At 38.8% G+C, this 13,234-nt stretch overlaps 1 protein-coding gene across 1 annotated transcript in view; it reads left to right on the top strand.

Annotated features, from left to right (window-relative positions):
- Positions 1 to 12,928, top strand: part of CCDC149 (coiled-coil domain containing 149) — a 52,180-nt gene extending 39,252 nt beyond the window's left edge. The window contains exons 10-13 of the mRNA XM_082482981.1: positions 1,595 to 1,671; positions 6,806 to 6,913; positions 11,426 to 12,019; positions 12,639 to 12,928. Coding sequence (XP_082339107.1) covers positions 1,595 to 1,671; positions 6,806 to 6,913; positions 11,426 to 12,018 — 778 coding nt within the window. The 3' untranslated portion in view covers position 12,019; positions 12,639 to 12,928. The remainder of the gene's footprint in view (positions 1 to 1,594; positions 1,672 to 6,805; positions 6,914 to 11,425; positions 12,020 to 12,638) is intronic.
- Positions 12,929 to 13,234: the final 306 nt, after the last annotated feature.

The raw sequence follows: 13,234 nt of genomic DNA, 5'->3' as shown, positions 1-13,234 counted from the left end.
AACTGAAATCTAGACTTGAACAATTTTGATTGTAATTGGAGAAGACAGTAATAGATCCATCATAACCTTGCTAACCTATTTGATTACTGAGTTTCAATGGGGAAATAAACATAACTGCTCCCAAATGTCTTCTCTCCTTTGCTTGTAAACGTGATGGACTGTTTGCTTTTTAGTTGATATACACCCCTGTACCTCTCAGTGCTTTCTTTGGTATTTATTATAAGCTTTCTCTTTCTCTTTTACATTCTCTCTCATCTTGATATCTTTGTAATCTTTAAAATACTTAAAGGCTTTTATTGTGTCATTGCAGAGCCCTCACAGTAGAGATTTCAAAAATACTTAGTCCTTGTTAATCAATTTTTCTAGCCCCTTTGATATTTGCTGGGTTTGCTATTTTTCACGTCCTTTCCAGATTCTGCCATCTTGTCAGTAATGACATTCCCAGTATGCTCAAATGTCTGCAGCATAAAACCCTTGCTGGAGAGCATGCAGTGCAGTATTACACAACTCTGGTGAGCATGGGAAGATAGTGTTACCTTGCTGCGTTGTGATATGCTGTTTCTCAGCATTCAGTTCAAATTTAACTGACTTATCCTGTTGCTGTAATTTGATGAGTAAAACTTGCGGTCCATTATCTCTGCTGTCGTGTTTAGAATCGCTGCCTCGTCTAGGTTTCTCACTCGATTGAGTATTGTTTGGGATTTATTTAAAGACTTCTGACTCTAGGAGACTTGCTGTGCCTGTGCAAGAAACGCTTTCAAAAATTCATTGGGGAAAAAAAAGCTTTCTTTGCAAGATAGAAATCTCATTTGATCTGGGGAGAGAATTAAGACTAAAAGTTAAATCCTGCAGGAGAGCTAACTGCAAATAGTATTTGTGTTGGAATTGGATACAAAAGAAGAGATGACCCAAGAAATGCAGTGAAAACTAAGAGTGGGTGATAAAAGCACTAAAGAGCTTGAAGCTTTTTAGTAAAGTAGAAAACAGAGTTCAGCACAAAAACATTAAAAGAAAAAGATGTAGTGGAAAAGATATTCCTTGCCATTTTAAGCAATCTAGTGATAGAGGAACCTCTGTGGTCAAAGGACTAGGTCAAAATTGTGTCTTAGAACTTCGAAATCAATCTAGATGTTGTCTTGAGTTTTCTGTATTTTGTCGGCATAGCTTTTACCTTCTGGATTTAGCTATAGAGAAAGTAAAAGTAACTGGACTGGGAAGAGATATTTGCAGGCAAGGAAATAGAAATATTGTGAGTTGCTATTCTTTGTGTTTACCAAAGGGCAAGGGTTGAATGTCCAGTACATCCTAGGACTTTTTTTTTTTCTTTTTTTTTTTTTTTAATCGTGGGATATATTAGACAACTATATTTCATTTTCTTTTAACTCTGGGGGAGGATGTCCATTGCCATTAGTGAAAAGCTATGACTATATACAGGTATACACTATATACAGGTTTACTGCACTAGTTAAGTAGCAAGTTAAAAATTCAACTGTAGTCATGTAAGCAATTGGGCTTTAGTTACCTTAGTATAACAAGGAATCTCATCTCAGCTGACTGTCCCTGGCTTTTTTTTTTTTCTTTTCTTTTTCCAAAGAATTCTAGGTAATCGAGTGGCAGAACTAGAAAAAAAATTAAGGACTTTGGAAATTGCTGGCTTGTGGAGTCTTCCAGGTTAGTAAAAATTCAAGAGAACAGCTTGCATTATTTAGTTTTCAAGGGTATATTTGCATTTAAGAAAAGCTTGGCTGTAATTTTTTTAATGACAGTTATTTGCGAATATGCTGTTCAGCACACTTGCAAAATTAGAAACCTCTAATAAATGTTAAGTTGAAACCAAAAATCACTAGGCTCTTTAAACTCTAAGTCAAATATGTATACTGAAAAAAAAGTTTTAAATACTGGAAATAATCAAATTGTCTCATAGCCTGCAGGTAAAAAAAAAAAAAGGAACTATTTTATTTGAACAGTGTTATGAAATGATACACAATATATTGGCCATTATGTTTTTCAATAAATTTTATTTATTAATTTTGTACTTTTTGTAACTTCCATGGCTTTTATCTCTGTATTTTTAATGTTTTTCTGTAGAATCATAAACTCTGAGAAATTGGAAGTGTAAATGATCTTAAATTTTCTAGTCCATCTCTCCAGAACAGGCTTATTCCCTGTAGCATCTTAAGTATTGTATTTGGTTTTGAATTACTCAAGTAATGGGAGATTAATCTCTTTCCTAATAGACCTCGCTGTTAGGAAAACGCAGTATTTAATTTACATTTACTTTTTGTTTCTTTTCTTCCCATTACACCTAATTGTGTCTTCTTTAACCACTGTAAATTATGCTACTCCATTGTTGGTGTTTGCATCATTAGGCTTTGTTGTTTACAGCTTCGTATCAGTGCTGCTGGGGGTGGGAAATGGTGTGGTTTAGGCTTCCAGTTTTTTGGCTCTGTTTTCTCCACCTAACTTTTCCATCTAGAAGAAAACATTTGACAAAGCCAAAGAGACCTTGTGCCAAACCTATGCTGTCTGACCATTTGGCCTGATGTGGTGTATTTCCACTTTAGCTCTCCCGTTGTAGGCATTCTCGATCACCTTTCTGGAACTGGCTCGCTTCTTGATGCTTTCCAGAACTGAAAGTCTCAAATTTGTTTCCATGGATTACTCTTCAGTTAGTCACCTAACGTACATAGGGTACTTAGGTGCCTTTGTCCCTCCCCACATTCTCCAAAAGACGCAGGTGAAATACTTGTCTAAGACCCTGCTAATGTGGTTTTGGACATTAGTACAAATGTGTATGATAAACTCACCAGTTTGAGGCACTGTAGGTTTGTTGGGGTTTTGGTTTTTTGTTTCGGGTTTTGTTGTTTTTTTTTTTCCAAAATATTGTTCCATTAAATTCATACACTAATAAATGCAGTGTTTCTAGTCTTTGCAAAATGTATTAAAAAAATGGAACAGTGGGAACTTCTTGCACCATTGTTGGTCTGTGTAGATAAGACATCAAATTAATGTTTGTACAATAACAACTGTCTCTTTTCCTTCCTTTCTTTTGCTACCTGAAGGCCTGAGCTACAATGTCTCAGTGGGATTTGGGAGTAGGTTCTGCTCGATGTATATTTTTAGTAACTGATTTTAGCAGTACATTAAATATTGTCACTGCATGTAAACGAACGGAAATGTTATCTGAACATTTTTATATCTGACAGATTAAGATGTTCAGTCAAGTGAGTTAGATGACCATAAGAGAAATAGAGACTGCTCTACCAGACAATTCCTTTAAATTGAGCAAAATAGTAAGAAAGGATGATCTTAAATAGTTGTAAGGGAATTTTACACTGGATTGCAAGTTCTCTTGAGCCCCAAGGTTTGTTGATTTGCTGCTTCCCTTTTAAATCAAGGGTGCGCTTTGGTTTCCAAGTGCACTCTAGTCCCAAGGGGGTCAGAAAGAGCCTTGCAACACCTGCTGGGTCACCAATTTTCTTTTCAGAGCGTGGAAAGCTTCTGCTCCATAAAACAGCAGCATGTACCAAATAGTGTGGGAACTATCACAGTGGACTCTGCAGCTGAATGTAGGCTCAGGTGAGGGGCAGAACATGGAGAGTATCTCATCTAGTTAGTCGTAAAGCCAGAGAGACGAAGGTTGTGAATTGAACTTTCTGTCGTTGGAAAAAATAGGCAGATGAAAGCTAGTGTTCAGTCTAGCACTGAATGAAATGTATATTATAAATTGCAGTTTTAATCTGAAGTTAATGTTCCTACTTAGGCATCATTGTCCATATAAAATTTATAACATCCGCTGTCACCATGATATTAATATCTTCCAAATGGTGTTAATAAATGATGTTAATAAACTTTATCCTATTGAAGAAAGAGCTTGACCGCTTCTGATTTTTTTTGTCAGGTGACATATTTGTCATCTGCTTTTTGAGCAATGCATGAATGAACTATAGGAAAGCTAAATCAAGAGGAAGTGCATATTTAACTTTTGGAATGGTGAAACTGGTAGCATAGTTCATTTTCTGTGGAAGTTCTGCCTACCACAGACTTTACCTTCCCCTGCTTGGAAAATGGACTTTAATTAAAGTGAATCTCTTGTGAGGTTCATTGCTGAAAAGAAAGCAAGCTTGGGCATAGATTTGGCTCTGATTTTCTTTTTATGAGCCCACTGGCCTTGAGAAAGAAGCAAAGGATGTGATGTTCGTAGAAGCATTGAATTCTTTGCTTTGTCATGGGTACATTGTGGTTCAAATACGCATGCGTAATATGTTAAGTGTATTCAGTAATAGTACATAGTAGACCCACCTTATTCCTCTCACAATTTGATGTCACTAGATGTTCAGATAAGTAATTCTGTATTTTTTAGAATCTGTCGTTCCCTGAAAATTCCAGATTTCCACTGAAAAAAAGCCTGAGAAAAGAGGCGACCGTGACTCAGCCTATTTCTGTCTGGGATGATAAGAAAGTTTCGGCACTGCCTCTTGCTCTGCAGTAATCAGCATAGAGCAGAGGCGAGGTAAAATTAATGGGCTCAGCAGCTGCTGTGGGTATAGCCAGGTACAGTGGGGTGGGGTGCAGCAGAGGTTATAAGTGGATGCCCAACCCTGGAGAAGAAAAAGAAGTATTTATTACTACTGAAAACTTGTTTCTCTGCTTATTTTGAGATCTGTATACTTTTCTCTAAACTCCTTGAAAAATTCATTAGAGGAACAAATAAGTTACAAAACTGAGCTTACACGCCAGCTGATTGAAATTCCCTGCCTGTAATCCAACTTTAGATCATGATTCACAGACTATAGCACAGTGATACCCCCATGTCCCTCCTTCATGAATGGATGTGAGTCACTGTTAATAAATAAATACGCATCGGGCCACATCTGTTGCTTAGACGTGTGGATACTGAGCTTAGCTCTATTTTCTGTGACCAAGTTGGTTTTCAGAGAAAAATGTGAAAATGAATGTGTTTACTGTGTAAATGCTGGCTGGAAGTCAAGAAGTTTCTTTTTTGAAACTTGTCTCGCAATCTTCAGGGATTTTGGCTTAAGCTTTACATTTTTATTAAATAATAATAATAATAATAAAAAGACTGCTTTCTATTTTCCTGTTAAAGCCGCCTCCCCCCCCCCTCCCGCCCCCCCCCGCAAATTCTTTATTCATCATCTTTTTGAATTTTACTTCTTCCATTAGATTTATTTGTATCTTTTTGAATGAGTGGCTACTTTTGACTGTGTATAAGTACCTATTGGATGTTCTCATACTACTAGTTCCCTGTATTATTTAGTTCTTTTTCGAACACAAAATTCCTTCACTGTTACAGGAAAGTGCATTCTTCCAGGAGACTTTTGCATTTTGAAATAGCCACTGGATTTGTTTTGCCTTTTTTTTCCATTTTAATTAATTTTGCCTTAAAGTAAAGGAGTTCTCCACTTTGCTGTTAGTGGGTTTTTTTGTTACTTGCTATGGTGAAGGCAGAATTGTAATGTGTACTTGACAGGGGGAACAAAGCTTGACAAATCCATGTTTCAAAAGCATTAATTGCATTCATATTGCTGAAGTATATGTTAAGGATATAAAAACATCATTAATACCCTCAGGATCAAGGTATTTACAGCCAGTACTTTCAAAAGTAGTTAGGGATTGAGATAGTCCAGTTAGACTCCATGGGAACAGCTTGACTTTCATTATCTCTTAGTAGGTACCAGAACTTTCTCAGAGCTGGATTTATTCCGGGTATCTCCTGACCTGGTGCTCTTTTGAAAGTCTTTGTCTTGGATGGGTGATTAGATTTAGGATGTTGCCTTAAGGTGAAACGTGCGAACAGATTTAGAGGGGAGAAGTGGTTGTTACATAAATGTCCGTGCTTATGGAGATAAATAGAGCAGTACCTTGCTGTCTCCCCAGCCATTACTTATGGGTTGGCAGTTGTTCTGGAGGCCACACAAACACCACGCTTAGCTGATCTTGCACATTTCCTGCCGTTTCCCCTCTAGGTTTAAGGTAGTGTCAGTCACTAAAAACATGAGCATCCTGTATGGTGGAGGACTTCCTAAAGGATCTGCAGGTGTTGCTTTCTGTATTGCTAAAATATGTAAAGACTAGGCATCTACAGCAGAGTCCTAGCTGAAGAGTTTCTTGCACTATTTTGTCTGCAAAAGAGCTGGAAAATCGTTCTTTTCCGTTTGGCTCCAAACCAAAATGCTCAGAAATGGTTTTGGAATTTTCAGATTAAAATCCCTCCTGTTCCCCAGCAATGTAGACTTGTTTGCTCCCTCAGTTCTTAGTTGTACTAAGCTTTTAATACTTTTTTTTTTTTTTTTAAGGCAGTATTGTAGGATAATATGCGTGTGAGTCTGTAGTGTAAAAGTACATATGTGATACGAGCAGGTTCATCACTGAGGCAGAGTAGTAGAGAGTAAAGAGTCAGTGCTGAACACTTGCTGGTAATAGCATGCAAATGATCCATTACTCTGTAAAATTTTTGGTATGATCTGATTATTAATATTCTGAATTGAATGCTAATTGCTAATACAATTTGCTGCACATAGCACCTGGTCTTCTTTCAAAATCTGTCCTTTACTCAGTACTCCGGGTAAAAACATACACCTTTTCTGTATTTGACTTGCATATTCCAGCTCCAGTACTGAGTATTTTTTTCCTGTGCTGGAGAAGGATCATTTGAGATGCTTTTCCCGTTCCTGTACTTTTCAATAAAGTTGCAAAAAAAAAATTGTAGTGGATGTTTGAATATCACGAGTGCACAATGGATGTAATTGGTGAATTAATGGTTCTAACACTTTGATTGTTTCAGGTGGAAAGGATACCATAACATTCAGTGACCCAACCTTGCCTGTTGTACAGCGGTCCAGGTCACCGTTGTTAGCGTTTACTGATAAGCCACAGAAAACTGAGGTACAAGGTGAGCACCTGGAACGTAAGGAACATGATGAGAGCTGAGCACTCATTTCTTTCCAAATAAAAAGCAATAAATTTTCATGCTGGGATAGCAGAAGGCAAAGTTTCAGTGGTCACAGAGATTGAATAAATCATCCACAAGTAAAATGGATAGATGGTCCCAGTACAAATACCAAAGAAACGACTGAAAAATGACTGTTGAATAGATTGCACAGGGCTAGGGATCAGGTCTTGCACCTCAAAGAATTTTCCTGCCAGATAACTTGATACTGTTAGGAGTTATTCATGCCATCTATGTTACAGTTAACTGCCTCCTGCTCTTCTTCCCTTGGTTAAAATGCACAGTAGGAAAGCAGTCTGTGGAACTGGCTTAGCACTTTCCTGCATTATAGCTGATATCTAGATGAGAGGCTTCCTGATTGCGCCTGGTAAATTGAAATACCCAACTTGTTTTCCCAGAGAAATTGGCTGCTTTTTTTTTTTTTATAATCTTGCATGTGTTTTGTTAAAAATCCTTCCCCAGTAGCAAGCTTTAACATGCATCCAAAGTCAAGCTTAACTTTATTTAACAGTAGCAAAAGATAGTGTTTTACTGATAACCTTGATTATTTTTTTTTTTGCCTTAGTTTTTCATAATGGATGGGATATGGATTATTATGCTTGCCTATCAGTATTTGGATAAGCTCTTTAATGGGCATAATGTTTTGGTATGCCCAGATCTTACTCAGCTAACCATGAAGCATCGTAAACAATTTATTTGTTAGTCCTGAAACTAAATAGATTGTGGCTTAATTTTGACTTTATTATCCATGTCATCATCTGATAAAACTCGACAGCCAGACTGATTGTTTTTTATAATCTTGGTCAGCTGATATTTTTGCTAAAAATAAGAAGTGAAACTATAGTGAATAGTTCTCTGGTGAGTAATAACTCATAAATACTATTTTTTTTCCTGCTTAATCATTGATTTTTTTAATTAAATCTGCAGTTACTGAAAGTATTTACTTGGTGCCGTTATGCTCTTTTCTTAACATATTTATCCTAGGTAAGGTTGGTATTACAGTTTTGATTAAAGCTGCCTGTCAGATCTCATCAGACCCTGTTGCTGTCACTTTGTAACACTGCCAAACTTTAGCTCTGGGCTGAAGTTTTCCATGCTGTGTTTTCTATTTCAGCTGTTTTGGGTTTTTTTAATGTCAGCCAAATCACTTTTTCTTTGTTAAATTCTGATGACCACGTGTTTTGTTTTTTCTATTATTGTTGTTGGTTTTTTGGTTTGTGGTTTGTTGTTTTTTGTTTTGTTTTTTTTTTGTTTTTAACAGGCAAGCATTTGGTATATCTGTAATTGAAAGGAATTTGAAATCTGCGGAAAAGGTTTCCACCCCATTCTAAACCATTCACTTTGAAATCTCATCTGCTAAAAACAATGAAAAACAAACCAATTATTCTGTTGAGCTTGCTTTGTGCCACCAACGCTGGTAAAACTCTGCATGCACTATTCCTTCAAGACAGTGTAAACCTAGAGGGAAGGAAGCCTGGAGCAGAGGGGAAAAGAAGGCTGAGATCAGGACTCGCGAGCAATGGGAAGACCAGAGTAGATGGGGATCGACAGATCCAAAGGAAGTCTGAGTGAAGGGGGACCTGCATCGGGCTGAGCAGAACTCAGAGCACAGGAGTGAGGAATCAAAATGCTGACAGTGAAAGTAACGTGATTGAAAGGTGGATGAGGAACGGGCAGAGTGTAGTGACTGGATAAACAAAGGGATATATGGCAGGAGCAAAGAGCTAGGCAGGGAAGAGAAGAGCGGAAGAAAACAGTCGTGGAGAGGAGGGGGCAAACAAGGATTAGGCCTGTGACAGTCATGGGAAGAATCAGCTCCCAGTAGGTCATCACCCTCTTTCCTCCTCCCTGTCTCATAACTGTAACAGAGCCAAGATCAGTCACAGAAATCCTGTCATTAAACTGGAGTAGGTTAAGAAATTACCGTTATGCCTGCACAGCTTGGTTTTTTTCCAGTACTCACCTGGAATGAGAACTCAGACAAAACCCACCTGTATGGTAGTTTATTTAAACTGGGCCAACTTTTCAGTGATACAGATGAGCATATATTACTACCAGCTGTGCAGGGGACGCCATAGCTTCTAGCAGTAGATGGAGCAACAATAACTTCTTCTGTTGCTCCACCTCCTTTTTCTGGAGGATGTTTGGGGCTGCCATCTTCCCTTCGAAGCCTGGAAAGGAAGCAGTATGTTTTCAGGGCATGTCCCTGTGCTTGGAGTCACCCAGCTCCTCTTCAATCAGCAGCTATATGGGAGTTATGCAGAGTCACCTTTTGTGCCACTCTGTGTAGAGAATGAATGTCTGCTGTTGAGTTTTAGAAGCTTGGTGCATACTGCAATTTTTCATCTATATAGGGTACCTCCAAAATCTGGGGGAGCTTGGCAGCTAGGTAGAACATAGGAAAGTGTTCATGTGCCTTCATTTACCAAGCAAGTATGCCCTTGGTTTAAAAGTATTCCAGAAATAAAAACAAAACCACTTTTATTTTCCTATTAGTTGAATGATCAGTTGAGTCAAAACAGTTGATAAGCAAATAGCAATGAAGTTCTTACATATCTTTAAGTACTGGGCCTGATGTCACATCAGTCAGCTATAGTCCTTTGAATAGTACCATTGATATTCGGTGCCTGTTTGGCCCAGGAAACACTTTTAGCTTTTGCACTAACATATATTCTTTATCAGAACTTTCTATATTACATCAAATGTTGCTCTAGCTAGATCAACAGATAATCAGAGGGCTTTTTCCGGCTTTTTTTATCTAATCTGTCTGGTTACCCTGATCTCATCAAGGCCTGATTTAGTCTGTACTTGTTATCATTGTTTCGGTTAAGCTGCACGCTAGCAGTCTGTAGGATATACTGTGCACACTCCAGTGTGAAAATGCATAATGACATAGTACAATCATATGAATTAAAGACTGTCTTGTGCTACTAAAGCTCACTTTATCCAATGCACAGGATGGATAGTGTCGTGGGATAGATTGTGCTTGAGCATGACAGCTGCTAATGAACAGCTCTTCAGGTTTTTTTCTTCTCCGTTGTTGAATGCATTGTTCCTGTTGTATTGACTGTGCGCTATTTCCAGCATTCCCTGAAGACAAAAGTACTGTTTTTCTATGAACTTTTTCTCTGGTGTTCTAGTGCTTTGAAACAATTTAGCTTCAGAAAATTGCAGCAGGGTGATGGGATGGTGTTATCCCACCGTAGAGGGAGGAAACTGAGGCATACAAAGAATAAGGTCCCTGCTAATTTTGAGTGCCAATTTGAGGTACATACATTTTGGCTCTTTTCGGAGCACTTTGAGTATGTGTGTTCAGATATACAACATGAGCAGAGCAGGTACTGCAAATCAAGCTCCTAGGTTTCCATCTGAGTGCTCAGGTAATGAGGATTAGATCCAGTCAGTGATCATCTTTTGAAAGTTAATTTATCCCTGCCTTTTCCACAGACTTAAATTCCAGCTCTCCAGAGTAGCATTCCTAGCTTCCTTAATGGTAGGAACAGTACCTGTTCCCTTCATGCCAACTCGTGTCTCACTCGCTCGGCAGCTCTGGAATTAAAAATGAGGAGGGTCTGATAGAGACAGTGGGCTCCTGCATGGTGTAGCTCTGGGCCCTCCCTGCAGCCAGGCTGTTCTGTGCATGGCATGAGGCAGGGTTCCTGCGAGAGAAATAGAGTAAATGCTTATATACTAAAAGGTAATGCATCTGCATGACAAGAGTTGTTTTAAGCTGTCAATGCAGCCGTACTTCTGGCATTTCCTAATTTTTCTGACTTGACTTTGCAAGCTTATTTTCAATGAGGCTTTTTGTCCTTAACTGAGATGAGGACAAATTCTCTCTTTCACAAAGCTGTTTGTTTACACATTGCTGTTTTCTCTATTCTGACACTTTGTTCAGTGTTTGCCTTTTGGTATAATGGTATATTTAAAATTCTTCTACTGCTGCTTTGTTTTATGCTGTTACCCAAATTAGAATAATCTTTTATGTTAGGAGAAATGTTGCAGGACCAATAACAAAACTTCATTATTGGATGAAAGCCTGTGAAAAGCTCCAAATAAACGGAGCTTGTGTTAACCCCTGGAAGTGGTAGTGATGTTAATGTTAAGCTGCGCCAAAAATGTCTGTAGCTGAGTGCCTTGCTTAAAGTTGATATACTTTCTCAAAAGTTTGCCTGACCCTGCTGTTGTACAGTTCGGTATCAACTATGACTCTTCTAGAGTTGGTGTTAGGGACAGACAGGCTCCAAAACAGGGCCAGATCCAGCAAGAAACTTAGTGTTGATTGCTTATCATCTAAGAAATGGGCCTGGGTTGGGATAGGGAATCACTCTTAGAAATTCCTTACTGAGTTAAATATCTCTGTGGCCTGGCACTGGTGGTGGTGGTCTTCAGGTCAGATGTATAATAAATACCTGCAACTAACTAGAGCATCTCTCTGTTCCATTTCTCTTTCAGCAGAACAGAAGGGAGAATGTGATGAAACTTGTGCTGTTGCAAGTGCGTCCCTGGCTCCAGAGGGAACAAACTTAAATAACAGAAACAAAAATAAACATTTTTATCCTTCATTACCCCAGCTACCTTCCGAGGAAGAAGAAATAAACAAGCTCGGAAGTCAGATAATTAAACTGACAGAGCAGGCAGTAGCAGAACTGGAAGGGAAAAGCGCAGGCACTTCTGCAGGGGAGCAGAACGCTGTGGTTGGAACAGAGTTTAATGGTTCATCTGAGGGAGAGTTCCCACTTTCCAGCCCTGACTCATCTGACCCCACAGATCCCTTAAACTCAGAGAACGAACAAACAGCTGAAGTTGAGGCCCTGAAAGACAATGACAAAACCTCAGAGAGTGACTGTGAAATTCCCAATGAAGGAGGGGATCAAAATAGCAGCACCGTGGATGTGGTGCATGCTGAGGACCTTGGAAGGCACGGAGGGCTCAGTGTTACAACTGCTCACACAAATAACAGCTTTGAGGAGCTCCCTGAATCTGAAAACAAGAAACCATCTGATTCTGCTGAAAACTGTGAATATTTGGATAACAGTTTGGCTTGAGGTATGAAATTAAGGCTCTGGAGCTTCTCCCTGTAATCCTTTTGCAGTGTCTGAGCTGCTGCGGATATGATTGGTGAAACAGTGTGCTATAGGGTTGATTTTTACATCGATCTGTTAATATTTGTCTAATAAAGGTGTTTTTCTGTTAGTTTTGGGCTACAGTATACAAAAAATGTAAATTACCTAAGGGAAAGAATTTGAAGCTGATGAGGTTTAATCATGTTGGTCCTTTGTAATGATTTGAAGTTTCTACATAGATTGATGTAATTTACCTTAGTGTTGCAAAGAGACCAGTGATAATGATGTATCATACTATTACTAGGCCTCTGTAATGTGTATGGTCCAGTGCTGGACTGTATTTTAATGGTTATAAGTGTCTTCCAAGGATAAAAAATTTGGAGTGATAAATTGAGAAGCATCCTAAAGTTGCAAGCTTTTGCTTGTTTCTCAGACTGCATTCTATTTCTCGTTATGTATAGTGCCTGTAAGTACATCCTTAGAATAAAATCACTCTTCCCTTATAGGAAGTTTCTAAAAACCATCCCTGCATGTTTATAGTTCTCTCATTTCAAACATTTATATCTTCTCAACTGTATGAAATTTTTTCTTCCCTCTCCCAGCTCATCTCATGAAAATATAGGGAGTTATTTCACCAGATACTGAGAACCCAATTTAACAAAGCTCTGAAGGAAACATCGTCAGAGAAGCCAGAAGCCTTTCTGTGAGAAGCAGCAATGCTGTTCTAAAGCAAGAACAGCAAGAGGAGAACCAGTGATGCCCTGTCCACCTGCTTGGCGCTCTGTTACTGGAATCGCATTTCTCAACCTACAGGAGCTGGAACAGCCCTCAGGCTGAGTAACGGGTGATGGATTTCAGCCTACTCCATCTGTGCCCTCCTTTTTAAAGGAATCTGTGTCTTTTTTGTGTTCTTATGTTTTGGAAATAAGGATAACTCTTCCTTTCCTCCTCATTTCACCAGCCTATGGTGTGGTAGGTTTATTTGCATTGTTGCCGCTTTCTTAAACTTCTTCCCTTGTTGATATTTAGTCATAGGAAAGCATTCCTTTAATAACTGGGGAAAAGGGAGGCTGCTGTGTCATTCCCTAGCTCCCTCCTGACGCTGGAGCTGTGCCACTCTGCTCCTAGGAAGGCAGCAACAAGGGAATACTTAACGTTGAAGTTAGCAGCTGTTGGAGATGGGGAGGCACGTCCTTCC

The sequence above is a fragment of the Vanellus vanellus genome, assembly GCF_965231255.1.
Source record: "Vanellus vanellus genome assembly, chromosome: 4".
Classification (NCBI taxonomy): domain Eukaryota; kingdom Metazoa; phylum Chordata; class Aves; order Charadriiformes; family Charadriidae; genus Vanellus; species Vanellus vanellus.
The sequence above is the reverse complement of the archived record's forward strand: the minus strand, read 5'-3'. Positions and strand labels throughout refer to the sequence as shown.